The sequence below is a fragment of the Sphaerodactylus townsendi genome, linkage group LG12 (assembly GCF_021028975.2).
Source record: "Sphaerodactylus townsendi isolate TG3544 linkage group LG12, MPM_Stown_v2.3, whole genome shotgun sequence".
NCBI lineage: Eukaryota > Metazoa > Chordata > Lepidosauria > Squamata > Sphaerodactylidae > Sphaerodactylus > Sphaerodactylus townsendi.
The window spans coordinates 28,023,785-28,051,193 of record NC_059436.1 but is presented as its reverse complement, the minus strand read 5'-3'; the positions used below and the strand labels follow the sequence as shown (position 1 = coordinate 28,051,193).

General features: G+C 43.8%; 1 protein-coding gene across 1 annotated transcript in view; it reads left to right on the top strand.

The window, feature by feature from the left end:
* FER1L5 (fer-1 like family member 5) overlaps positions 1–27,409 on the top strand; it is a 59,057-nt gene that overhangs the window by 5,953 nt on the left and 25,695 nt on the right. The window contains exons 5-26 of the mRNA XM_048512117.1: positions 563–682; positions 2,118–2,246; positions 4,077–4,139; positions 5,973–6,023; positions 7,193–7,223; positions 8,461–8,576; positions 10,360–10,480; positions 11,929–12,032; positions 13,250–13,293; positions 14,517–14,599; positions 16,438–16,550; positions 18,296–18,409; positions 18,561–18,738; positions 18,898–19,022; positions 19,723–19,823; positions 21,409–21,598; positions 22,278–22,433; positions 22,653–22,781; positions 23,235–23,398; positions 24,876–24,990; positions 25,998–26,100; positions 26,230–26,393. Coding sequence (XP_048368074.1) covers positions 563–682; positions 2,118–2,246; positions 4,077–4,139; positions 5,973–6,023; positions 7,193–7,223; positions 8,461–8,576; positions 10,360–10,480; positions 11,929–12,032; positions 13,250–13,293; positions 14,517–14,599; positions 16,438–16,550; positions 18,296–18,409; positions 18,561–18,738; positions 18,898–19,022; positions 19,723–19,823; positions 21,409–21,598; positions 22,278–22,433; positions 22,653–22,781; positions 23,235–23,398; positions 24,876–24,990; positions 25,998–26,100; positions 26,230–26,393 — 2,514 coding nt within the window. The remainder of the gene's footprint in view (positions 1–562; positions 683–2,117; positions 2,247–4,076; positions 4,140–5,972; positions 6,024–7,192; positions 7,224–8,460; positions 8,577–10,359; positions 10,481–11,928; positions 12,033–13,249; positions 13,294–14,516; positions 14,600–16,437; positions 16,551–18,295; positions 18,410–18,560; positions 18,739–18,897; positions 19,023–19,722; positions 19,824–21,408; positions 21,599–22,277; positions 22,434–22,652; positions 22,782–23,234; positions 23,399–24,875; positions 24,991–25,997; positions 26,101–26,229; positions 26,394–27,409) is intronic.

Genomic DNA, 27,409 nt, shown 5'->3' with positions numbered 1-27,409 from the left:
TCCAGAGATCAGACAAGGCTATACTGAAGATGACAGTATCTTAGGTAAGGTTGCCACCTTTAAACAATGCTGCTGATTAGAACTAGGTGGCTCTGAACATGGGCAGACTCCTTTCTTCTAAAGGATTTTTTTTCCAGAAAAAGGATTGAAGTGCTCTTGAGCATGCATACCAAAGCACATGTAAAATACACATCTTGCCCCTGTGCAAACAACTTGATTGAATGTATTGGGGAAAATGTGCACAGCAAGCACTCCCAATATGCATGGTTGCCAGACTCCTGCTACACTTTGGCTGATTCCGCATGGGCCAAAAACAGCGGTGTGAAAATGGTGTGAATACAGTATAAACCCTTTTACACCATTTTAAACCCTTTTACATCATTTTCACACCGTTTTCACACTGCTGTTTTTGGCCCATGCGGAATCAGCCTTTGATATAATGTCTGCAAAGGGCTACTTGTGTTTTTTAGGCATAGAGACAACACGGATGAGGCTTTGGAAGCAGTTGAGATGACATTGTTGTTTCTGATCATCCCCAGTTTTGTGCCCTGTTTCTACAAAGGATTCTGTAGAGGAAGAACTGGCTGGGAGTCAGAAGGTTAGAGGTGACACTGTACCAATACCTGAAGGAGGCAGTCCAACAGCCAAGAAACCATTATCAGACAAAAAACAATTCTTCCAGGTAAAGGAACTTCACTCCTGAGATGAAACAAGAGCTCTTTGTGTTTGTAATACTATAAGTGGAAGCATACAGGTAGATAATCTATACCAAAGTGAAGTTAATGTGACCAAGAGGTTGGAATAGTGAGTTCTACAGTTCCATGATTTCCTTGGAAGTCTCTTCATGTCAGTTTCTCAAACAAGCTTCGGCCGTTTCCGCACGGCCCAAAAACGACGGCCTGGGGGCGGTAAAAACGCCGCCCCCAGGCCGCCGTTCGCACAGGTGGCACTGCTGCAACGCAGCAGCGCCGACCTGACTGCGCTTCCTTCCCCCCAGGGTTGTTTAACCCCTTTAAAGGGTTGTTCTTGGGGGGGAAGCGTCTTCCCGGCGGTGCGGTGCGAACCGCGCCGCCGGGAAGACGTTGTCTCCCTTCTCCGCCCCACTCACGATGTCTCCGTCGTCGCCCGCTGGCTGTGGAAGCCCCGCCCACACTGTCCTCCGACCTCCAGGGGTCGGAGGGCAGCGTGGGCAGGGCTTCTATGGCCAGCAGGCGACGACGGCGACATCGTGAGTGGGGCAGAGAAGGGGGAAGAGGCAGCTCCGTGCGGAGCCGCCTCTCCTGCGGGGGCCTCTGCTTGGCCTGCTCGCACACTTGTGTGCGAACGGGCTTGCGCCCCCACGCCGGCAGAACTCTTGGCGGCGTGGGGGCGCATGGCGGCCGTGCGGAAACGGCCTTCTTTTCTGAAAGTCACCTTGGTCTCTACCAACCACCTTCTCCAAGAATTTGCTGGGACAGTTCTGGGGAGCATTCATAGTTCACACTAGGAATGTGTTTTATTGGACTTGAATTTTTTTTGAAAAGCCCCAAAAGCCAAATATCCATGCAGGTAAATGTCCTGCCCCTCCCACCCCATTTTTCCCCCAGATATCTGAATATTTTCATCTCCTCCAAAGTCTACAGGGAATTTTTTTGAGCCTCAGGTGGGGCTGTCTTTCAAATTGGAGAGACCAAATTTGCAGCATAGCTGCAGGTGATTCTTCTTAGAAGAACCCCAACATGTGGCGATGTTTGGGTCAGAATGTCCACTTTTATGGGTCCCCAAAGGGGGTGCCTTCATCTATCCAATGGAGTCTTCAATAGTTTCCAATGGAAAATGTGGGGCAGTAACCCTATCAATCAGCAATCATAAACTGAAACAACCAAACAGAAGAGCATCAAAACATTTTGTTAAAACCCAACAATAAAATTTTTAAGCCTTTCATCCAAAGAAGGAATGAAAGAAGGAAAAGAGGCAATAGAAAGCCCATCAAAGAAATGTTGATCCACCCTTAAAATGGAACCAGTTAGATATCAGGAAAACTGTTCAGGGGAAAAAAAAACAGGTTGGGTGCTACTTCAGGAAAGTTCCCTTTTTATAACCAAGCATGACATGTTTCCTCTCCCCTCCTGTTGCAGGTGCGAGTATTGATCATAGAAGCCCGGCAATTGCAAGGAAACAACATCAGGCCAGTGGTGAAAGTGATCATTGCCAACCATGCATTCAGGACAAGAATCAAATTTGGAAATACCCCTTTTTTCAATGAGGTCAGCACAATGTGGGCTCTACCTTCTGCATTAGAAGTGGCACAGTGCTTAGGAAAGAAATGCTTCCAGTTTGAGAGACAAATAAATGGATTTCCAGCAAGCTCTGATGAGGCACAGATTTGCTGAGAGAGATATTATCAGGGAACACACATGGATCATCAAATGAATCATATCCTTTTCTCGCAGATTTCTAGATTTTCTGCTGCCAAGCCGCAAGCCCAACACCAATGGTGTGATAACCAAATAGGTACAAGTAGAGGAAGTAGGGGATTTCACATAAGGATGGGAGAAAGGGGAGATCTTCCTTCTTCTAATCCAGGGGTAGGGAACCTGTGGCTCGAGAGCCGCATGCGGCTCTTCTGCCCTTGCACTGTGGCTCCACGAGCCAAGCCGCCGGCCCCATCCTTGCCTACCCTGCAGGCAGCAGTGTGGGCGCACCAACCTCCCGTGGTCGACTGGGCCATGCCGCGGGCTTCCCCTCTCGCCTGCCCCATTGGAGCGGGGCGGGTGCTTTCCCGGCGGCCAGCGAGGCCGAGCCGCCGGCTTCATCCTTGCGCTTCTCAGAATGAGCGGAGTAAAAGGTTAAAAAAAACCCTATATATATATAGTGTTATCTTTATTTTAAATGTCAAAAATTATTTGCAGCTCCAAGTGTTTTCTTTTCCCATGGAAAACGGGTCCAAATGGCTCTTTGAGTGTTAAAGGTTCCCTACCCCTGTTCTAATCCAATGCTCATCAACTGAGCAGCAAGATGGACTGGAGCCAATTGCAAACACTTTCTGATTCAGTAAATCTGAATCCCACAAAAGAAGGAATGACCCCCAAATCATGCAGCAGGACAGAAAAAGATTGTGTCTGAAACCTCAGGGTTCTGCTGCCAGTCACAGTAGATAGCAGAGATGAGCAGTTTTCCCCAGCCCTGTCCTGACTGGGATTCATTCACTCCTGGGGTTTCATTCAAATGATCCATTGAATGTTGTGATATTTCAGGGAATAAAGAATAGATGTTTCTCCCCCACCCCCTGCCTTGATCCATGGAAACTACTAGCCCCTCCACCCCCAAGTATGAAACAGCTTTGGACTGCAATTTAGAACTTTGATCTAACAAGCTTACCTGGAAGGGGCAGGGTGATAAAATACAATCCCAAAAATCTATCATCATAGGTTTTATGTATTGTTGAAGGCTTTCATGGCCAAAATCACTACATTGTTGTGGGTTTTCCGAGTTGTATGGTCGTGTTCCAGTAGCATTTTTTCCAGATGTTTTGCCTACATCATCCTCTGAAGATGCCAGTCACAGATGCAGGCGAAACGTCAGGAGAAAATGCTACTGGAACACGGCCGTACAACCCGGAAGACCCACAGCACTCTTATCATAGGTTTTCATGGTCATCTCTGTTAAGCAATATTGAGTAACGTGGACCAATGGTTCAACTCAGCATAATGGATCAGCTTAACTGATTAATTTAATCTGCTAAAACTTTAGTTGATTATTTGGGGAAGGCAGTTTTAATTGGAGTGTTTCTTTTGAGGGGAAGGCAGTTTTAATCAGATGGTGTATCTATTCTGGAGGCTGTTTAAGCTGTGCTAAAAACAGCAATGAAAATTATCGTTTAAAGATTATCGTCACTGCCAATACTGAGTGGTAAGTTTTCTCCCATTTTCTTTGATTACTAAAAAGCAGTATTTATATAGCGACTCAAAGGCTGATAAATCCATTAAAAATTCCATAATTGGTTGTTGGCATGTAATAATGACTGTGCATTATTGTTTTCCTGGAACAGTTATTGCCAAATACTTAGCTTGATTGACTTTGTTGGTTTCTCTCAGACATTCGTACAAAATTTCCAGGAGATGCCCTCTCAGCTGTTTGATGAATTTATAATCATACAGGTAAATAAGACATCAGGTCTCTTGCTTTCCATTTACACTGGAATCCTTTTACACAGCCTCATGCTTCTCTGTTTTCACATAACAAAGAAGGACTGTGATGCTGAGCTACAAACAGCCCAGAAATGCTGGGACCAAGATCTGAAGGAAATCCAGCAAACTATCTACATTTATTCCATCATGAATTTGCACGGGTTAGAGCTCAGTTCTTCAGATGCTATGAAGAGGAAATCATATTCCAATTGGGGGCGGGGGGAGGTGCAGGGGGAGGCTTGGTGTGAATCCTGTCATAAATGTATTGTCAAGGCTTTCACGGCCGGAATCACTGGGGTGTTGTGTGGTATCTCTGAAGATGCAAGCCACAGATGCAGGCGAAATGTCAGGAGAAAATGCTACTAGAACATGGCCATACAGTCCAGAAACCACACAGCGCCCCTGTCACAAATATTTCAGGTGTGATTATCTGCATAAAGGATTGGGGTATATTCAGTGGTGGGATCCAAAAATTTTAGTAACAGGTTCCCATGGCTTGGTGGGATTCAATTAGTAACCGCCTCTCGGCACACACAAATAATTAGTAACCTACTCTCGGGAACCTGTGAGAACCTGCTGGATCCCACCTCTGGGTATATTGGATTGTTACATGTAATGGACAATGAGAAAAGTCAGAGGTTCCATCTTCTCTCTTCTAAAGAACATTTAATTGTTGTTTTATAGACGTGGGATGCAATTTCCTCCTCAATGCCTCTGAAGAAGAGATATCAGGATGGAATAAATATTACAGTTCAATCCAGATTTGAGGTGTGGGGAGAGAACAGAATGACCATAGGAGATGGCACAAGCTCACGCCAACATGTTTCCCTTCCTGGGGGGGAGGGGGGGGCAAAGTCAACCCTTTGTTAACATAATAAGTTTTCCAAGCATTTGTAATTATAAACAACTCTACAATGTAACATATATTACATTACAATACCACTACTGAATGTTGACAAGAAAAAGATAAACCTTCTTGGATCTCCCATTTAAAATAAATGTTGTTCCTTTTTAAAGCATTTGTTAACTCATTATAATCTTTTCTTTTTATCAACAATTTATGGTAACTCTTTCATCACTATAACCTCTTTCCTATTTACTTTTAGTTTATTTTCATAGCAAACATGTAACATTTCATCTCTAAAAGACTTTATTATGAAACCTACCAAAACACCCTTGGGGATTTTCTTCTTTTTAGCAAATAAATGGTGTACATTTTCCTCACACACCCACAATCACCACCATCAGCAGCCAGGGATATGATGCAGGCCTCAGGAAATGTACGAGGTGACCGTGGTAAGTGAAACTACAGGATCTAGGACAGTGGTTCTCAACCTGTGGGTCGCGACCCCTTTGGGGGTTAAATGACCCTTTCACAGGAGTCACCTAAGATTCTCTGTATCAGTGTTCTCCATCTGTAAAATGGATAAATGTTAGAGTTGGGGGTCACCACAACATGAGGAACTGTATTAAAGGGTTGCGGCATTAGGAAGGTTGAGAATCACTGATCTAGGATGAGAAAGAAAAACACAACATGAGATTCCAGTCACTCTGCCTGCTATCACAGGTAGTTATGAGGATCACACGTTCTCCAGATATGGATATAGATGAGCCTGAACATAGTCCCAACTTAGCTCTGAAGATACAGCAAATGAGATGTGAGCTGCTACCAAAGTGGTATTACCAAAACAATTCTTGTGTGTAATCCTGTTCCACATTTTATATGGTCTTTCATTCAAAGAAATAAGAAACAATCTATCCCTGAGTTCTGGTTTGGTGTTTATAACTTCATATTTTATATAGGTGTTGAATTCAAGGGCACTGAGACCTGATTCCCTCATTGGTGTCTTCAAGGTGAGCAGCTGCGGCTTTAGCTGATGTTGATGGACAGGTAGGATTAGGAAGCTAATTGGTGTTGCATCACCCTGATGATAAAGCTTTGGCTACCATAGTGGGCCAGAGATGCACACTGTAATTGAATCACACTGGGCTTGAAGAGAAGAAAAATAAAAGTATTCACTTCTGTCTTCAAGTTCTGATCAACCTACCCAGCACACCAGGTTATTAGCCCAATAAGGAGCTGTTGTGGGCAGGATCCAAACTCACTATGACTATTAGTCTAACAGCACTTATTTTTGAATTGGCATATAATATAGTATTTTTTATCTTTGAATGGGTGAAATGCTTGTCATTATAATGAGGGAGTGGGGGAGGACTTGAGCTTTGCAGAACTCTGAGAGGAGAGCAGAGTGACACAAGACCATGAGAGCCAAACTGGATCAGATAACTCTACATAGTCAAACTAGATTAGCCTGTGCACTCCAACACATGCCAGCTGGGTGACCTTGGGCTAGTCACAGTTCTTTGGAGCTCTTTCAGCCCCACCTATCTTAGAGGGTGTTTGTTGTGAGGAGGGAGGGGAAAGCACCTTTGAGTCTCCTTACAGGAGAGAAAGGGGGGGCTATAAATCCAGACTCTTCTTCTTCTTCCGATTCTCACAGTGACCAACCAGGTGTACCCAGAAAATCCACAGGTCAACATCACCCAGAATTAGCACTGCATGTTGTTTTCAACCTGTTATATCATGCTTATGATAATCCTTGCAGCTATTGCTGTTTTATTAACCACCTTGAGTCTCAGGAGAAATGGGAGTATAAATATTTTAAATAAATACAATACAATAAAAAGGTGGCTTGCTGCTGTAAATATATACTGCTTTGTAGGGTCTTCAGGGCAAGAGACAAACAGAGGTGGCTTGCCATAGCAGCCCTAGACTACCTTGGTGGTCTCCCATCTACATACTAACCAGGGTTGACCCTGCTAGCTTTCTAAGATCTGACAAGATTGGGCTATCGTGGACAATGGGGGGGGGGGGAGTTGCATTTTCAGATTTTAGTGTCAGTCTTTTAACTTAATCCATTAATTTCAAAGTCTGGATATTATCAGAGTTCAGATTTCCTTGCAATGTCTACGACTCCCTCCTTTGACATTTCTAATAATGTCTACTGTTTCTGTCCTTGCAGATTGAGATTGGGCTTGTGTATGAAGCTCCAGGTAAAGTTGTGCAGCCTTCAGTAGTACCTATACTCATTACTTGGAATGTCATGCCCCATTATTAATCAAACCTATGTTTGAGGCAGGATAACAGATCAAACACACACACAGAGTCCAAATGGACATTGGGGAACAACCATTAAGAGCAACTGTGGCTCTTGTACTGCTTAATGACCTCACAGTTCAGAACTTGCACATAAAATCTGCTGCCAGTCAGTGCCACAAGTCTCTGTTTTTAATAATACCCTGGGCAAGAGTCCAGGATGCAGCCACAGAATCATTGCCATCACCAATCTGCCACCCCACTCCACTGGGACCAAGCAAGGAGTTAAATTGTCCTGTGTGAGGAGCTTATGATTATTTTTATTAATATCCTGTTTCTCTTCCTGATTGGGGACCCAAAGCAGCTTTTCACATCATTCCTTCCTTCTCCATCTAATCCTCACAACAGCAAATTTGTGTGGGTAGGTCAGGCTGGGAGACTATTATAGGCTCAAGATTACCTGACAGGCTTCCGTGGCTGAGCAGGGAGGAGACTCAAACCCAGTTGTCCCAATCCCAGATTCTGTTCAAACATTATAATCACTCCACCATGCCAGCCTTTCACAAGGGGACACGTGGCAGTTCCCAGGTCCATTTCAGGTCAGGAAAATTGTATTTGGTGGAAGCCCCTTCCCCTTACATGTAGTGGTTCCAAGCTGTGGTCTCAAAATGGGCAGGAGATCTCAATTTATCAAACATCACATAGCAGATGGGGCACTATTGCTACCCTACATGGCTAGTTAGATTTCACTGCATGATGATATCACTAATAACAATAGAAAATTACTGCAAGAGTGGGCAATGAAATATGCAAGTAGATGTCTTTCCAGGAAGTAGATGTCTTTCCAGGAAGTAGATGTCTTTCCAGGAAGTGCCAAAATGTTGTTTCAAAAGGTTGACATTTTTTAGCACTGTCAACATTTTGTGGGAAACTGTGAGAAATTTTAGCTTAGCTCTCACATTTAATGTTTAACAACTTGATATTTGATGGTTGCTGCTCTCCATGTATGTGATGGAGTGGGAGGGGGGGGGGAACTAGCCCAGATCAGTTGCTACCTTATGTTGAATTTTGATTGCAAGAAAACATTTCAGTGATCATGTTGCCCAATGACTCCATCATTAGCCCACTGATATAAAAGACAGCTGGCCACTCAGATCAGTATGAATATTGGCTCTTGTTATTTTCTTGACTTAGGTCATGTTATGTACTCCAAATGGCTGAGTCTTTATGATCCCGATAACCTGAATGCCGGGCTAAAGGGCTTTGTGAAAGTCAACCTTTGTGTTCTGGGAGCAGGGGACCACGCACCGGTAAAATACCAACTTTACAATGTCTTTCAGCCCTGAGATATGCACAATATGAGCATAGAGTTGACAGTTATTAAAATCAAAAGGAATTGAAGGGGAATTGTAGGAGAAGGGTGGATTTTTTTCTGCCCTTTATTAAACAATAGAGGCAAACTGAACCCACACAATATTATATGCATCTAATATGGTATTTTTTTTACATATCTAGGGATTGCCCAAGATGTGCAGGAAGTTCTACCCTTGTTTTGCTACTTTGGTATTCAACATGGGCATACCGTCTCCTATTAAAAGGAGCAATGCAGTGTTTTCTTTTCCGTATGGAAGAAATAAACCTGGTTTCAAGAGTATAGCTGAAAAGATGGACGTAAACTTGTTTAGAGACTTAGCAAGGGTAGCAAGCCAGGCCAGGCTGAGTCGTATCCCTGAAGCTTCTCATTGGCTCATTGCCTTCAGCCTATTACAAAAAAAAGTTGATTTGAACAGAGAACTGCCCAGTTTCAATGAGAGTACAAAGTCTTTTGAAATAATACTTTTGCCCAGTGCTGGATTCACTGTAGGCTTGGCAGGCTGAAGCCTAGGGCCTCAAAATCCAGGGGGTCTCCCCCCAAAGTATATAATATTTTTGGCACAGTCAGCAATGTATGTGTAACCTCAGCTTGTGGGTTCAGTGGGGCAGTACTTGGAAGGAGTTGCAAAGAACCAAATTTAAACAAAACAGTTTACTTCTCTTTACAAATAACATTAAACATCAACATTTAACAATACAATTCAAGGTCCTGTTCAGGTTGCATTTCAAGTCCTTCTAGTTACAGCCTACTGATACTGCCAAGTCCAATTCTTCTTTGCAAGTGGGTTGGCTCCTGAAGACTCCAAGGGCTTGATGAACAGGATGCAACATGATGAAGGTTTCCAGGAGAACTCTCACCCATTACAACCACAAAAAGAAACCCTGAAACAATAAACTCCAACATTTACAACATAGCAAAAACAACTACCTTCCCAGTAGTTCCCAATAATATTGCAATTACCTTAACAAGGGGTTAAGGGCTTATAGAAATCAAGGTCCGAGTCTGGTAGCCTTGTATTCTCCAAAGAGCTCTGCAGCCTTTCTGCTGTTCTGAGTCTCCACCCCCTTACTGGTTCAACCCATTCTGGGCATGGGGGTTACATATGCATTTTATTTTATGCATTTTTTCCAATCACTGTGGTATTTAACAATAACATCTTAAGTTCTTTAGAGGAGGAATGGTGAATTGTGGAATTTTAAACACCCGTCATCTTCAGCTTTCCTCAATTTTGTTTAATTTCATCTTTCTCTTTCATCTTCCTCTAGTCATGAGGGTGGTGGATTGGGAGGGGCATCACAAGTGGAATAGCCTAGGGCAGGGGCTGATAGGAATTGTGGTCCATGAACATCTGGAGTGCCATAGGTTGGCCACTGCTGGCCTAGGGCCTCTGGCATCTAAATCCAGCACTGCTTTTGCCTGAGCCAGCATCACATTTAAAACAAGCCAAAAAAGAGATCTCTAATCCTTCCTCGCAGCAGTTCAGTTTCCAGGGTTGCATCAGGAGAGAGAATGTACATATAACCATGGAAATGGACCCCATAGTATTCTCTGTCATACCTTGCATTGATTCTGGCATAATGTTCATTTGCTTGTTTAATACTGCCTCAGGAATACGTATGGCAAAGATGTCGGTATAATGACAATTCAGATGCATTTTTCAAGAAAGGTTTGTGACCGATACCATCCTGCTCATCTAGCTTTTTCCTCCTTCTCCATAGGATGCAGACAAGATAAAGGAGGACCAAGGTGGAGAGGAGAATGTTCTCAAATCTGCAGCTGTGCCATCACGCATGGCAACCCTCCAGCTCTCAATCTACCAAGCAGAAGACATTCCTCAAAGTAAGGGCCCCAGATCCAGAGTACTTGTTATGATTTCTGTCACTCTGTAGGAAAGGACTAGCCACTGTTTTGAACCCTATACTGCTGCTACCGCCACTTCAGGTAAAATTCACCCCTGCTCCTCATGCGGGTTGCCCAACGCCAACCTCACAGGTGTCTCACTCAGTAGCATACCAAACACCAGGTGGATGTGTAATGATGTGTGCAGTCTCTCTGAAGTTAAACTTTATTTCTACAAGGCACAAACTTGGGGTATTGCAAATCCAGGCATGCTAAAGGGAAATGATCGCAGAATGTCCATCCCCGGCTCCACCCCTGCTCCCCAGTCTCTAGTTCACCTGCAATTCATGCTTCAAAGAGCTTCGAAAAGAAAGAGCTTCCAAACAAAGGAGTAGCTTCCCTTTTCTGACCTCACCCCACTTGTGCACTGGGGCTTTCAGCCAATCTGGAGGAAAGTTTGGGGGCTCCAGCCCACCAAATCTGAACCCTCCAATCAAGAGGTGTTAGCACATCAAAGTGCAAACATGTTGTCCTTCCCAATTGGAAAAGGACACCCCCACCCCTCATCTCACTACAGTGGCCTTTCTATTATGGTGAGGGGAATTCTGACCAAATCCAAATATTTGCACAAGAGAACCATTAAGGGAAGGGGGAGAAATCATTTCCTACATGTGATCATGTCTCAGCATTTTTGTGAAATGTTTTGGTCATCGTGGGGTGCATCTCCTTTGCTTTTGTAAAACAAGCCTTCTTAAATCAGGGGGGCATTCATTGAAAATGCTGGGGGGAAGAATTAGGACTAATAAAAGGAAACACTTCTTCACACAGCGTGTGATTGGTGTTTGGAATATGCTGCCACAGGAGGTGGTTATGGCCACTAACCTGGATAGCTTTAAAAAGGGCTTGGACAGATTTATGGAGGAGAAGTCAATCTATGGATACCAATCTTGATCCTCCTTGATCTCAGATTGCAAATGCCTTAGCAGACCAGGTGCTCAGGAGCAGCAGCAGCAGCAGCAGCAGCAGCAGAAGGCCATTGCTTTCACATCCTGCATGTGAGCTCCCAAAGGCACCTGGTGGGCCACTGCGAGTAGCAGAATGCTGGACTAGATGGACTCCGGTCTGATCCAGCTGGCTTGTTCTTATGTTCTTATGTTCTTATGTTAAATGATACAGAATCTTGTACAACAGGCTTAACACCGAGGACTGCAACCTTGTTCAGCTGGGGGCACTTTGAGAACATGGAGAACAGGAAGTGGATGTTTCATGGTTGCAGTCCCTCTTATAGACTGGACTGACTTAACTCTGTGAAAAAGAACCCTTTGTAGGAAGGGACTCTGCCCCCTTCAGAACAAAAGAGTTGTCAAAAGTCCATGAGCTTCATCTCAGAGTCAAGTACTGGCACCCGATATCCTTTTAAGCAAACTGCTGCTTGATTTCTTCTGCAGTGGACAAAGAGAACATAAATTATTTCAAAACAAGAGATGAGGACATCAGTGATGGAGATGATCTTGTTGACCCTTCTGTGGAAGTTAATTTTGCAGGGAAAACAGTAAGTTCAACAAAGCTCTGATTTTCAGGAAGAAAGGAGCCATTTCTAAATAGAGTGGAATGAATGGCATCATGAATTATTTGTTTGTTGCAATTTTACGTAAGTTACTAGCTTACTTATCCACACATCTCTACAATCTCACTTGTGACATAAAATTACCATGTTTTGTAAAACTACCTGGTCAGTGAAAACAATTCTTACTCATCACAAATGATTAGGCAATTAGCGTTTTACAAGCTTGGTGTAGGGTTGCCACCTTCCAGGTGAGGACTGGAGATTTCCCAGAATTATTACTGAATTTTAGACAAGAGATATCAGTTCCCCTGGAAAAAATGGCTGCTTTGTTGGGTCAACTCTACAGCATTATTATACCCCACTAAAGATTCTGTCTTCCCCAAATCCTGCCTTCCCAGGCTCTAACTCCAGTTCTGCAGGAATGTCCTAACTCAGAGTTGGCAACCCTATCTATGAGGGAAGCGATGGCATTCCTATGAGATTAAACAAAAGCAGGGAAACAAATTTCTATGTATTCTTTAAAATTTTTGGAGATTAGAAGTTATGATTTACAAGTGGTTTCACTGTATAATCATTCTAATTATCTCTAAGTTGCCAATGCCTTTGCAGAGGCTGGGGGCTGGCCAGATAGTCAAGGAACCAGTATTAGAAGGAGAGCAACAGAGAGACCCAAGGTGCCTTTCAGTGTGGGGCCCGGACATTGTCGTGTACATTCCTCTGTCCCACCAGCATCATGTTTAAATCAGGCCTTAATCAAGTGGAAAGGACATGTCACTTCTCCTTGTTGGCTTCTAGTTAGTGCCAGGGTATAGAGAAAGCAAGGCTGAAGAGCGTGGCTGATTATGTTTATCTGCCTTTTTTGACAACATGCTCAGCTACGGACCAGAGTTGTATTTGGAAGTGCCAACCCTGCATGGAACCAGATGATGTCCTTTCCCATCCAGGTGAGATGCAATATTCAGAAATGGGAGGAGCATCCTTGAAGCAGGGGCTAAACCCACTTCATCCGCATCTGAACTTAACAGGGGAGATGCAGAATAAAATCTGCAAGTGGCAACCTTGAATTTTGGTTTCATCTCTTGGCCCTGTGAGAATACGATGCAATCTTGGGTTTACTTTTCAAATGCACTTTTAGATGGTGTAGGGGATCTTGGACCACAGCGGCAGAGTGTTTTCCTGATTAGGATGTCTTTCCATTGCAGATGCCTAGCATGTGTGATCTAATCAAATTGACCATCCTTGATGGGTAAGTAGGAACACTTTGGATAATATCCTTATACATAATCGCCTAAGCGTTTGGAATGTCCAACAACGAACCCCCAGCCAATGGGTGCGCAGGACTCTCATTGGTTGGAAGTCTGTCCCTCACATTCCAACCACCCACCACCTCCCTTCCCAAGACCTGCAGACCTTGGGGCAGGAGGTGGGGGGAGAAGCACAAAGGATTGCCCCCCTCCCGTGTGGCTTGGGAAACAAAAAGGGAGGGGGAAACAGCCTTATCCTCAGCTAGGATTGGGGCCCTTGCCTGTTTATCACATTGCACAGGGCTTGGGAAACAAGGGGGAAATGGTCCTCTCCTGCCTGCCCTCTCCCCACCCCCACCCCCACCCCCATCTGGAGTCCATAAAGTGGGTTTTATTGCTAGTATCTCAAATATATGCAATACTGTGACCATATACAATACTACATAGCATCTCTATAGCACATTTCATAGTGTTCAAAGAAATTAATGTATCCTGTCTCAAGACCTAACTACACATTACATGTAAACGTGTGCAACAGAAACGTGATTGCTAAGGCTTTTAAAAGAAAAAACTGCTCCTGTAGGGGATGGTTTGGAGCACAAACGTGTTGTACAGGGAGAGGTTTTAACACCTCCCCATCCCCACCACTCCATCTGTGCTCCAAATCATGCCTTGCTAAAACTGATTTGCCTCAGTAATCCTTACAGCAGTCCACTAAGGTAGGCTATTCCATATTGCAACATGGAACTGAGTCTGAGTGAGTTGAGGTAAGTTCAACAATTGAGGTAAGATATGAAGCACAGGATTTCAGACTGGCAGAGGAAGCCCACAACAATTATAAACATTCAGTGAGTTGCTCTATTCTGAGGTGATCCTTCGAAATTTATTTTCCCCTCAGGGTTGATTTGGACAGGAGCTGGAAATATTAGGTGACAGAGGTCTGTTTTGAAGAGATGGGGATGGGTATTATGTCAATGCAAAAAATCAGTACATTATCACATATTTGATTTATACAAATGTGCTGTTCTTAAGGGATTTTTTAATTTCATGCTTTAAGTTGTCTAGCCTCTTATTGGTTTCTTTGTGCGGATGCCTTGAGCAACACGGAAAGGAGGATGTAAATATTTTGATTGATAAATAAACTTTATAGGCACTTATTAAAGTACCATCTGTCAATTCTTTACTATGCCACACCCACACCCAATGTTTTCTTTTTTCCCCCTAGGGATGAATATTCAAGCAGCAATGTTCTAGGAACGACTTTTCTCAGCATCTCCCAGAATTCTTTCACAGGATCTGAAACAGATGGTAAGCAAATTTCAACCAGGCCTTGGCCTAGACATTTTGGCTGAGTTGGAAACTCCAAATGGCAGTGCCCGCCCTTTCAAATGAACACTGGAGCTTTTTCTACTCAAGCTCTTTTGAAACAAATGGGGGCTGGGCAAAAGCCCTGCAGTTCTCTTCTATAGGGTCCTATGTTAGGTCTTGAACCTTGAATCAATAAACGGGCTTTATATTGTTGATTACTAGTGTTTATTGGAAGGCAACGAAGCACCCAGCTTGGTAAAGCCAGTTCTGGCGAACCTGGTTTTTGCTATCCACTTTATTCCGAAACAATCCCCCCCGCCCCATTTTCCCAAAGAATGTAAGAAAGAGTTACTTTGGAGCCGAGGCATCCAGAGGTCGGCAACAGATAGAGATAAAGCCACCTGGCCTCCTGTCCCCACAGACCAATGGAAACATCCCATTTCCCATGGGGGTAGAAAGTGTCACGGGTAAGCCTAGTTGTCTACGGAGCATGAGAAGCCATAAGGAAGAGATGAAGGAAAGAATGTCTCATTACAGCAGTGGTAACATATAGCAGGCTGGTTACATATGTCTTGTAGTGATTACATTGGGGTTGGAATGCATCTCAATCAACTAAGTTCAAGTTGTTACTTCTGTTAAAAAGTTTGCTGTTGATTTTGTAAATGAATGGTTAAATGAGACGCAGAGACTGTTATCTGGAAACTGCCAGTTTCCTCTGTGCAGTAACCTCAGTCTTCCCATCCCCGTAATGACCATGGCCAATCCTGCTTTTCTCCAAACTCTGACAAGCTTGGGCTAAGCTGGGCTATTCAGGCCACTTTAACCCTTCTGAGTTTGTGGCACATTTTCAGCACCTTGGAGAGCCAAGTTGAATTCTAAGGATCCTCCACTAGTTCACAAGATTGATAACTTCTTCTCTGAATTGACTTGTGAAAACCAGAGGAGTTGTAGACTGGAAATGGGAGGCATTAATCTGGAACTAATCTGCATTTTAGATTTAGCTTGTAGTAAATGTTCATTTTTTTTGAAAAAAGGTGTTCTGAATATTCCAGCTCTTTAAACCCTCATACCTGTGACTAACATCCACAGAGACCATGTGTTACCATCTTTAGGGGTGTAGTGCTAATAAATCCTCCAGTAGTTTCCACCTGAGGGTTGGTTTGTGTGCAGAGGTCTTTTCCAAACTGCCCTTTCTCTCGTCAAATGGTCTTGGGTTGCCAGATTTCCTACACCTGATATTGGGAGTTAGAGATTTCTGCTTGATGTTGGGTTGGAGGATAGGAACGAATGAATAAGGTATTCTTTAGTCACTCAGCAGGCTTTAAAAATGTAATCCATGTCATAAGACCAAAAGAGGCAGCAGGAAAGGTAGTGCATACCCCCTTGCTAGCCCTTGGAGTCACCCCTGGTATCTGGAGTTCTTAGAGGAGGGTAGCTGGCTGAGAAGGATTTCACAAGCTTTTCAAATGGTGTGGGAGATCTATTCAGCAAACATTATGGTAGGACTGGCTCTCTGGAGTCATCACATTTTTGACATCAGGACAATTTTGGCTGGCACAGTTGAAAATCAGCTTTGAACTGCCTGCAGTCCGCCCCCCCCCCCCTTTTTGTGTGTGTGTGCTTAACATGCTTAGAGAGCAGGGCAGCAGTAATTGGACTACAGGACTCCTACCTCAATCCATTAATATTTCACCAGGGTTTGCTCAGGAGTACCTCCTGGTGGGTTATGACTCTATTGCCTTTAATAGCACCCAAAACTCCTCGCCTCGCCTCGCCTCTCAATGGAGCCATATCTACGTCTTTCTTCTCCTTTTTTTCTTAACATCTTCTTGTTTCAGGGAATATCTCAGGGTTCTTGCCATGCTTTGGACCCTCCTTCCTACCAGTCTATGGGAGTCCAAGGGAGAACATAAACATAGAGGATCCTTTTGAGGAGCTCAACGCTGGAGTTGTAAGTCTTAGGCCCCTTCTGCATATGCAGAATAATGCACTTTCAATCTACTTTCCCAATTATTTGCAAGCGGATTTTGCTATTCTGCACTGTAAAATCCAGCTGCAAAGTGCACTGAAAATGGATTCAAAGTACATTATTCTTCAGGTGCGGAAGAGACCTTATTCTCCAATTGTTCAAGTCTGTAAGTCTTGTTCTCCAATACAAACCTAACCTGGTTCAGAGGGCCTTGCCAGGTGGGGATCTTGAAAAAGCAAAAGTCTTCCTCTTACTATATCCATTTTTCCTTATATTTCCATTAAACTGAATGCCATTAAGGTAGGAGACCCATCTATGCTACTGCTTGTACAGGGCTTAGGAGAGCATCATAACTCAAGCACATCTTAAATAATATTAATGTAGTAGTTTCTATGAACAAGACTAGTTGAAACAGAGAAAACTGGTCTCGTCAGTTTTGAAGATTTGCTTGGGAGACAGCAGGGTTGTTATCAGTTCCTCCTTTGCCTCTTTTATGATTTGAATAATCCTCCTTAAGCTTCAATTAGCTGTGGGTGGGGGAAAAGACAGGTGCTAATGCTTATAGTTTTCTCCCTGTGAAGAGCAAATTGTAGCTTCAGAGGAGCTATTTAAATTATGGAAGAGGTGGGAGAGAAAAAGAGCTAAGCATCTTTCTTCCAACTACAATTTCCTGAAATTAGATGATTTTTTTAATGGACATGTCTAACCACAGGGCTTTCACGTATTGCTTAGTTTGGCTTAAATTTACAGTCTGAAGCAAACTTTCTAGGATGTGTGCCCCATTGAATTCAGTAGGGTTTAAAAGTAAAGGTAGTTACCTTTAAAGCAGGGGATTACTGACCCCAGGGATGACGTCACATCACAACTTTTACTAGGCAGACTATGTTTACGGGGTAGTTTGTTTTTGCCTTCTCCAGTGACCTATAGTTTATCTTCAGCAAGTTGGGTACTCGTTTTACACACCTCAGAAGAATTAAAGGCTTGAGCCGTCTACCTGAAACCGAGTCCATAGGGATCAACCTCAGGTCGTGAGCAGAGCTTTGACTGCAGTATTGCAGCTTACCACTCTGCACCATGGATTAAATCTGTTTAAAGAATAATTCTTAATGGAAACCTGCCTTCCATTTGAACCTTTTCCCAGTAACCTTTTCCCACTAACCAGGGCTAGAATCTTGCTTTTTGTTTGGTTGTTTTGTTATTCTCAGAGGTGTACCACTGACCGCCCCCCCGCCCCCAGTGTAAGCTGCTCTGAGGTCCTTGATTAAAGGAATTATAAATGTAATAGAAAATCATATGATGCCTTGTATAATATGACATACATATTATACAATATGATATATGAGCTCCTTGTATAATAATTATACAGTTGGTGGTTTCCAGATATTCTTGTAATATTAAATTAGCACCAGACCACCTCTGCTTCTCACCTCTCCAGAAAGCCCCTTTCTGGGGTCGCCATAAGTTGGCTGCAACTTGGCAGCACATTATACACACACTAAATTAGCAGATGTTGGGGAGAATATGCAAGTTTTTGTAATCCAGGGGCCTCTTCTCTAAACATGAGACTTTGCACCTGTCGTCATTGCATCTGCAGTTTTAGACAGAACTAGAAGGTAGGTATGAAAACCTTTTTATACTCTCTGTCTCCTCTTCAATATTCTTCTGCTTTGTAGTCTCCTCTTCTGATCCATTCATTCGTGGACTCTTTTGTTCCATTAATGTTCCAGGAAGAAGGGGTAGCTTATCGTGGAAGAATCCTTGTGGAGTTGAAGACCAGCATGGAAGTGATCCCTAATCAAGTGATAGAGGACATTCCTCAAGAAACAGTTAATAAGATAGAGGTAACCACAGAGGGATGTGTATCATGTATTCTCTTACATGCAAAGAAATATGGGAGACATCTCTTTTCTGTCAAGATCTTCTAGTCTAGGAACAGCTGTTTTGGGGTGATGTCTTCCTTTCCTAACTCTTCCCTGTTCTTTACTTTGGTAGCGCTTCATGTCCCGGCACAGGTACGGGCTCTGTACTGTTTTTTATTCAGCTACCATGATGGATGATATCAAAGAACTGATCCAATTTGAGGTCAGCATTGGGAATTATGGCAATAAGTTTGATGGGACTTGCAAACCCTTTGCTTCAACCACGCAGTACAGCCAAGCAGTATTTGATGGTAAGGAGTGTGTAGTATGAGAAATACAGTAGGAATAAGGAGAGGGAGTGGAAATGAGCTGGGGAATTTTGTAAGATGAAGTCCTGAGGAGAAAAGTGTTGCTCGGAGCTGCAGGGATGACAACCCACTTTGATGATGATGATTCTAATTTCATTCCAGGTAATTGTTATTACTACCTGCCCTGGTATGACACAAAGCCCATGGTGGCCATAACCTCTTTCTGGGAGGATGTGGACTACCGAATCAGATCTCTCAATGCCATGGAGTTCATGTACAACAGGCTGGTGAGTTCAGACACTGACTGGGTGAAGTGTTCAGGGCAAACAGCTAAACAAAAAGTGATGGAATGTTTGGATGTACGTGGAATGTGTCTCTGGCGTGATCCTCTCATGCAGCATACTGTCTCCAACAGACCAGATGATTCTGAGAGGAAGCTTAAAAACAGGGGACAATAGAAGTTACCATCCTCAGCACCAGGCGGTATATTAGCACAGAGATTCCCATGTTATGAGAATACAAAATGCCAAAATGGGTCTTTTTAAAACATCTGCAGGATGCTTTATTTCTGCTGTGCAGAAAAGAGCTTAGTGGTTTTTTTAAAAACCCAGGTTGAGAGAAACAAAACATACTAAAGAAGTTTGGGGGGAGAAAGCTGTGCGAACTTCTTCCCTGGTTTGTAAAACATCCTCAAGACATTATATTTTTTCTGTTGAAAATTGCCCAGTTTGAAGGTCTACTGGTCTTTTGTACTTGATGTTCTCAAAGACCACAAAGCCTACTTCTGATCAAGCAAACTCCTGGGTGAAGCAGGATTCCTCTTGAGGGCTCTGAGTACACTCTTATACCTGCTTCTCATCAACCAGGTTTTTGACACCAATAGGTGATCAGGTTGCACTGCTCTGATAGCACAAAAACCCCTCCAGTTAGTTCTAGAACTGACTAATTGGTTGTCTAGCTATAGACACAAGTCTCCTTTTCTATCAGCAGCGAAATCTGAATGACCTTAAATCCATCGACAGTCCCAAGGATCCAAAAGTGGGTGCTGTTTGGAAGACACTCCAGCAGGAACTGCTAGAGGACAGCAAGTGAGCAACTGGGAGGAGAGCCAGCTGAGCTTGGATGGGGGTTAGGGACCATGGAACTGGTGGGCAAAGGAGGTCCAAGTGGAATTGCGTGGCATCCACAGAACAGTTTTGTCTGGCTTGACTCTCAAGCTGGAGCAGAACGTTTTGGAGCGTTCACATGATGTCATCTTCTGATAATCTACTTTCCAAGGTTCCCTTGCTTTGTTCTGATCTTTCCCAACCTGCTTTATTATGATCCTTCTTGAAAGATCAAAGTGCAGGTGAGTTTGCATGCCCCATGGATGGAAAACCTCATATTTCCAAATCTCCCCCACACACTGGGGCTACTTTGTTGCCCTCATCCCCTTTTGTCCACCATGTTCCATGCCATGCCACTGGAGGGCTTTTTGCTGACTTAAAAAATAATATATAGCATTACAGTGCAAGGCTGTCTTTTCCCACTAGTTACAAAACCCTAGATTCCTCATTCCTTCATTGGCTACATTACAACTTCCTAACTGCGTCCTGCCTAAAAAAGGTGGCTTCTGTGTGTGTGTGTTTTTGCCACCAATCATCAATACTCACGTAGGCAGGCATTTTCTAGTTCCCACCACAGCAGAACTACATGTTTGGCTCATAGTCATCACAAAGACTTACAACACAACACCAGCTGCAAGCTCCCCATAAGGATTCTATTTAGAAGCACCATAATAATGCCTCTCCCGTGGTGTCGTTTTGGCTCAGAAAAACAGTGTGGGAGATGGGGGGAGAGACAAGATCCTGCCTCTGTAGCACTTCTACGTAAAGGAACTTCCCGTGAGGAAGTTGCAGCTGGCACTACTGAGGCCTCGTGGAAAACATAATGTGTCTGTGTGGCAAGCATGTGAAAAACATAATGCGTACTTTAGCCAAGAGGAAGCTTCTTACACTAATTCGCTATTTCGAGGCTGAAAGATGATTATTTCTTCACTTAACACCATACTGTTACTATAAAAAGTAAATTATCCATGTAGATTAACATCAGTGTCTAGGCCCAGGGTAGCCAACCTACGGCGCTCCAGATTTTCATGGACTATAATTCCCACCAGCCCCACCAGCTTGGCCAATTGGCCAATTAGCATACTGGCAGGGGCTGATGGGAATTGTAGTCCATGAACATCTGGAGCGCCATAGGTTGGCCACCCCTGCTGGGCAGGAATCCCTTCCTCCCAGTCCATGGCTCATCCGCAAATCATTTCATTGCCAAAGCTTGGCCCTTCTGCATGTGAAGCAGTAACATAATAGCATGCAAGGAGTTAAAGCAAAACTCATCCTCACATCCAGAAAGGCTGAAGCCCACTGCTTTTCATTCTAGGAACTGGACAATGCTCTGAAAACCACGTTTTCTTTAGTGGCACATAAGAAATGTGGACTGGTAGATTTTTCTCCTGGCCAATGGTGCTCCATCGTGCAGTGTATGCATTCCTATTCCCTACTTGTTCCCCTGACAATTCAGTTCTACACACAATATCAAGAGGGGGGGGGGGGTTAATGGGAATGTCCTTTCTTTCTCCCATGAGGTGTCTAGTCCAAAATGCTGAACTTTCTCTGCCTGCTGTGTACTCAGGAAGCCTCTTCCTGCCTTGGACGATCAGGCAAATGCGACTCTTCTGGATCAGCGGAAGAGGAAACTGCGAATTCGGCTCCTCCAACAAATCAGCAAGGCAGCAGAAAAGACAAATGCAAAGAATCCTCTGAAGAAACTGATTCTCAAAGCAGAGAACTGGCTCCACAAGATCGCCTCAATTGCTGTAGAGGTAAATCAGGGCTCTGAGGTTTGGTGGTCATAATGAGACCAACAAAATGGGAGATTAAGAGATGCTTCTGGGACAACATCTGTAAGTATCTATATAATAACAATTTAAAGGGCTTTGACCAACAAGCAATCTTGCAACTACCAGGTGGGATGAGATTTGTATCTTTAAGAATGAGTTGATGGGCAGAGTTAAGAGAACCAGGAAAAGCAGAGACCTGAGAGAGAGTTCAGCAGGCAAGCCATACTACAGACTGTGGGGTACCTCCTCAAGTGTAAATGGAGAAATGTGAGGAAGAAGAGTTGGATTTATATCCCCCCTTCTCTCCTGTAAGGAGATTCAAAGGGGCTGACAATCTCTTTTCCCTTCCCCCCTTTCTCCACAACAAACACCCTATGAGGTAGGTAAGGCTAAGGGAGATCAGAAGAACTGTGACTAGCTCAAGATCACCCAGCTGGCATGTGTTGGAATGCACAGGCTAATCTGAATTCCCCAGATAAGCCTCCACAGCTCAAGTGGCAGAGAGGGGGATCAAACCCGGTTCCTCCAGATTAGAGTGCACCTGCTCTTAACCACTACACCACTGCTGCTCCCCACGACAATGCCACTGTGCAGCAACGAGCCACAAAGTAAGCATTCCATGCATGATGGGCCAACGTCAGTAACTTCTAGCTCTTCTTAGACCCAGATCAGCATGCCGGACGTGATCATCTGGATGCTGTGTAATGAGAGACGGGTGGCCTATACTCGGGTGAAATCTCATTCAATCATGTTCTCCAAACCTGGCCATCGTACCACTGGAGCGTTGAGTGGCAAAACTCAGACCATCTTTATGAAGGTAAAACAATATTTCTTGGCTTTCATTGAATATAAGCCAGTTTCTAGGTCTTCAGGTTCCTAAAATGGTTTTGAGATTTGTGGGAAAAGTATGACAGGAACAGGGGAAAGCAGATTCAAATTTCCAGCAGATGGCAAAGGAGAAATCACTACAGACTTACGTTTCTGACAGTCAAGTTGAGTGTACATGAGCATAACTCTCTTTTGGTTTATCCTGCAGAGCATACTGCCAAAGGAGGACTTTGAAATCCCTACTTTGCTCCGGGTGCGAATGTGGCTGGGACGTCTGGCTGATAGTCCAGAATTCATGAAATGTTGTGAAGGGAGAATCCTTGTTTATGCTGAGACGGTGAGAAAATCTGGACAGTTTCACCAAAAACTGTCCAGTTGGCCCTGTCCTTGGAGTGGCCTGGATTCAAATCCCCATTAGCTGTGAAAGATAGATTGAGCTGAGAGAGAGAACGCGCATCTCTTTCAGCCTAAGTTTCCCCAGTTGCTTAAACAGGTATGCTATGCATGTTACCCTAAGGTCCTTAGAGCAGTGGTTCTGAACCTTCCTAATGCCACGACCCTTTAATACAGTTCCTCATGTTGTGGTGACTCTGAACCCTAACATTTATCCATTTTACAGATGGAGAACACTGATGCAGAGAGTCTTAGGCGACCCCTGTGAAAGGGTCGTTCAGCTCCCAAAGCGGTCGCGACCCACAGGTTGAGAACCACTGCCTTAGAGGAAGAGTGGAATGAAAACAGAAGAAACAGTCCTGGCCCACTGATAGTTTTTTTCCTCTGATCTTTTCAGTTTGAAAACCAAAAGAAAATCTATGGGAAATGGGGGACTACAGACCTGATGCCTCACCCCAGTTTCTCAGATATAACTGGGGAAGTCAGATTCTCTAAAGACAAATTCCAACAACCAAAGGGTTGGAAGTGGGATGGTGACTGGACCGCAGAGCCCCAAAGGAGGTGAGTTCTTTTTTCATGGCAAGACAAGCGCAGCCATCATCTGGAAAAATGAATGGGGGAGATCTTTTGTTAAGGAGATTGTATATTTTAGCTGTTTTCATGCCTGACACTGAAAAGCTTGGCATATTGTGCCTCCACAGACATTGCATGAGCATGAATTCAGTCTCACGGTGACTTTTTTACAGTTGAAATACCAAATACAACATTTCTGATCATTTCAAGTGGAATGCTTATCCCTGGAGCTGTAATATGCATTGAGCAACCAGAACTGGGTGTTATTCTTGATTGACAGCGAGCTGCTGCAAAAACCTCAGCCTATATCTCGTAATCTCCCCTCCCCCATACTGAATAATGTTTCTCAATGCGTGAGATCACGTCAGTGCACTTTGTCACTCTCCCCATTCCAACAAACCAGAGGCCCCTTCCGCACACGCAAAATAATGCATTTTCAAACCACTTTCACAACTGTTTGCAAGTGGATTTTGCCATTTCGCACAGCTTCAAAGAGCACTGAAAGCAGTTTGAAAGTGCATTATTCTGCATGTGCGGAATGAGCCAGAGTGTGGAAATTTGCAGCATCACAGGTTGAGAATGTCTTACAGCATATTGAAGAAACCTAGCATTATGGGAGAAAGGAGCAGAAATCCTGCTCACTCTGTGAGCAGTAATAACAATACTCCACATTTATATTGTGCTTTCAGTGTTCAGGCTTGCCTTGTAAAATTATGTTTGCTTAGTTATTTAAACATTTGCAGTCACATGGAAGTAGCAATTAAAATCCCATGACGTCTTTAAAACACGCTAAACCCAGTTGCAAAACACATTATTCAGCATACATAAAAGTGCCTTTATGTCATTTAAAACAAAAATAATGGGAAACAACATAGACCAGAAATATGACACTGTCACAAACTAAATTGCAGCAAATTCAATCTAAGCAAATGCCTGTTGAAAAATAAAACCTTTCGAGGCAAAGAACCTTTGGAGATGGTTTGCCTTTACCTGCCTCCCCATCACTACCCTGATATTCCCATCCAAATGCTAGCCAGGGCCAAGGCTGAGAATATATGACAGACCCAAGGTCATCCAGGAAGCAGGGATTTGAACCTGTAGCCTGACACCTTAAACACTACTCCATGCTGGCTTTCATCGCCTTCCTTAAAAACTACGAAAGGAGGTATCAGTTGTGTCTCTTGGGGCAGGGTGGGGCATTCAGCAATCTGGTGGATGGAGAAGGTTGTCTTTCAGATATTCTAGCTGCAAGTCATCTGGAGCTTTAATTTCATGACCAACACTTTGAATTGGGACCAGGAACAAACTGGTGACCAATAAAGTTGGATCAAAATTTGTATAATTGAGACCCATAATACCTTAACTATGCTTTAAAAAAACCCTCAGTGGACAGTGATGGCAGAGAACTACACCCTTATGCAATTTTGATTCCTATTTTCCATTCTTTTTCATTGCTTCTTCCCAGACTCTTGCTGGACATTGAGACCAACCTCAGTGAAGTGCTGGAGGAAGTATATGAGAACCAAATTCGACGCCCTGAACACGATTGGAGACTTGCCCCTATCCCATACACTGATGTGGTGAGTGAAGAACATGTGTGGAGCTGATAGTGGACACAGAAAGTCTGAGACTGGACACCTGGACAGTTACATCAATGGTTCTCAAAACTTCCTACATCCAGGGAACCCTGTAGACGGATTCACTTGCTAAGGCATTTCTGCGCATATGCCAGCTATCAGGGTGGTTGGTTGACATTTCACGAAGTTGAGCTAATGGTTAGGAGATGGTTTCTTGGCAAATCCAAGTGTTTGAATGAGATATTCCCTGGAGTTTGGAGAAGATGGTGCCACTCCAGTTGAGAAAGAGATAGGTTGGAGAGAGAACATGGCTGAGTTAAAGAGCATCTACTCTGCATGCAGAAGATCCCAAGTTCAATCCCTAGAATCTCCAATTAAGAGGACAAACGATCAAGCAAAAGGTGATGTGAAAGACCTCAGCCCAAGACACTGAAAAGCTGTTGCCAGGTAGTCAAGGGTGACCTTGATTGACCAACAGTCTGATTCAGTGTTTCATGTGTTTGTGTGTGTGTGTTTGAGGAGGAGACATAAATTGAGAAGGGAATCGCTCTGTGAATGACCTGAAGTTGAAACCCTTTGAGTTGCAGGATCTCACCCTCTGGGTATCTGATGCAGGGTTGTAGATCTGTTGCCTGGCAGTAGTGTCTTTTTGCCTCTATTTGATGCTTTTTGGTGACTCTGTAAATAAACAAATCTTACCAAGATGTCTCAAGTCCCCAGTGTTCTAATCCAAAGGAAACCATCCCTAATAGCACTTCTAGAACTTTTTCTGGGCAGTGGGAAGCCTGTAACATTATTATGACTACCACCACTATACATATCTATTACTTGTTCAGCACCTAAATGCAAGCCACTGTAAAAACCCATTTTGAAATGTTGCACTTAAATCTTCACACAGATTCTCATCTTTCATAGCCCCAGTCCTTGGGAACTTCGAGAGAGTTTGCTTTCTTAAACTGTTGTTAGACCTTCATTGCGCATGAGTTCATCCCATATCCTTCTGGTTCCAGAGTGGCTTTCCTACCTGCACAAAAGAAGATGTTATATGCCCTCCAGGCTGGCACTTTGAAGAAGATTGGAAAGCGGAGGTGAATCGTGCAGTGGATGATGCTGGCAAGTTTTTATTTCCGTCTCTTTGCGAGGGATATCTGGCTCAAACCTGATCTAGGCTCTGGGAGATAGGTCTCATTGTCCTTTTGTGTCTTCTCTGAGGGCCTTATAACAGCACATTTCCTTGCTTAGGTTGGGAATATGGAGTTGGCATTCCACCCAGTGACATCCCTCGTACTTGGCATGCAGCTGAGAAGATGTACCACACTCATCGGCGTCGGCGCTGGCTCAGGAAACGCTGCCGAGATACTCAAAGGGAGACCCAAGAACAACAAATGGCCTCCTTTCTCCGGCTGGTAACTAGCATGAGCTGTTAGCACTGACCTCCATGACGGTAGCTGGGGTGGGGCTAGTGAATCACACTTACCACCAAGGTCCTAACTCCATGATACACTGTTCCCAGGAACTTTCCTGGATCCCATTGAAAGGCCTGTGCTGTGAGTGCCCAGCTGAAACTTAGATTCTTCAGGCACGTGGGGGCTGATTTTGATTGGGAGTGTAGCATTAAGACTTCTGCTTGCGTCATTTTGTCAACCTGTAGCACCCAGGGGAGGTGCAGTTTTCTCAGTCAGAGAAATGGATGTGTAGTCTGTCACTAGATGTTCAGATGCATGACATGGATTCTAAACTAAGGTTGCCAACTCCAAGTTTGTAAACACCTGGAGATTTTGGGGGGATGGAGCCTGAGGAGGGTAGGCAGGGTTCGGGGAGGGACTTCAATGGAATATAATGCTACAAAGTCCTTTCTCCAAAGTGGCCATTTTCTCCAGGTGAGCTGATCTCTATCGCCTGGAAATCAGTCGTAATAGTAGGAGATCTCCAGGTATTTCCTGGAGGTTGGCAACTCGAGTTGTAATCCACAAAAGCTCATGCACAAAAAAATGTGTCATTAGATTAGTCATTATTTGGGTTGCCGCAGACTTATGGCTAGCCTTCTGTTTTATACCATTTCATTCTGACTTCTCCGAAAACAGTCCTAGGAAGGTGAGGGAGAATTTTGTTAATGATTCCTTGCCCTAAACTGCAATTTTCTGCAGAAAGGGAATGACTATTACATCAGTTTAACAGTGTCTGTGATGGTGCAGTCTATAGAACTACTTTGCATTTCTGAAGGATTAATCACCTCTTATCAGCTGGGAGTGGAAGTGAAACTGAAGTTCTCCACAATCATTCACATAGGATTATTTTCCCCAGAAATATTTATGCCCATGGGCATAGTCCTGATGGTGGAAAGTGCCATCAAGTCATAGCTGACTTACGATGACTGTGTAGGTAACAACAGACTTTAACACAGGTTGTTTGCCATTGCATG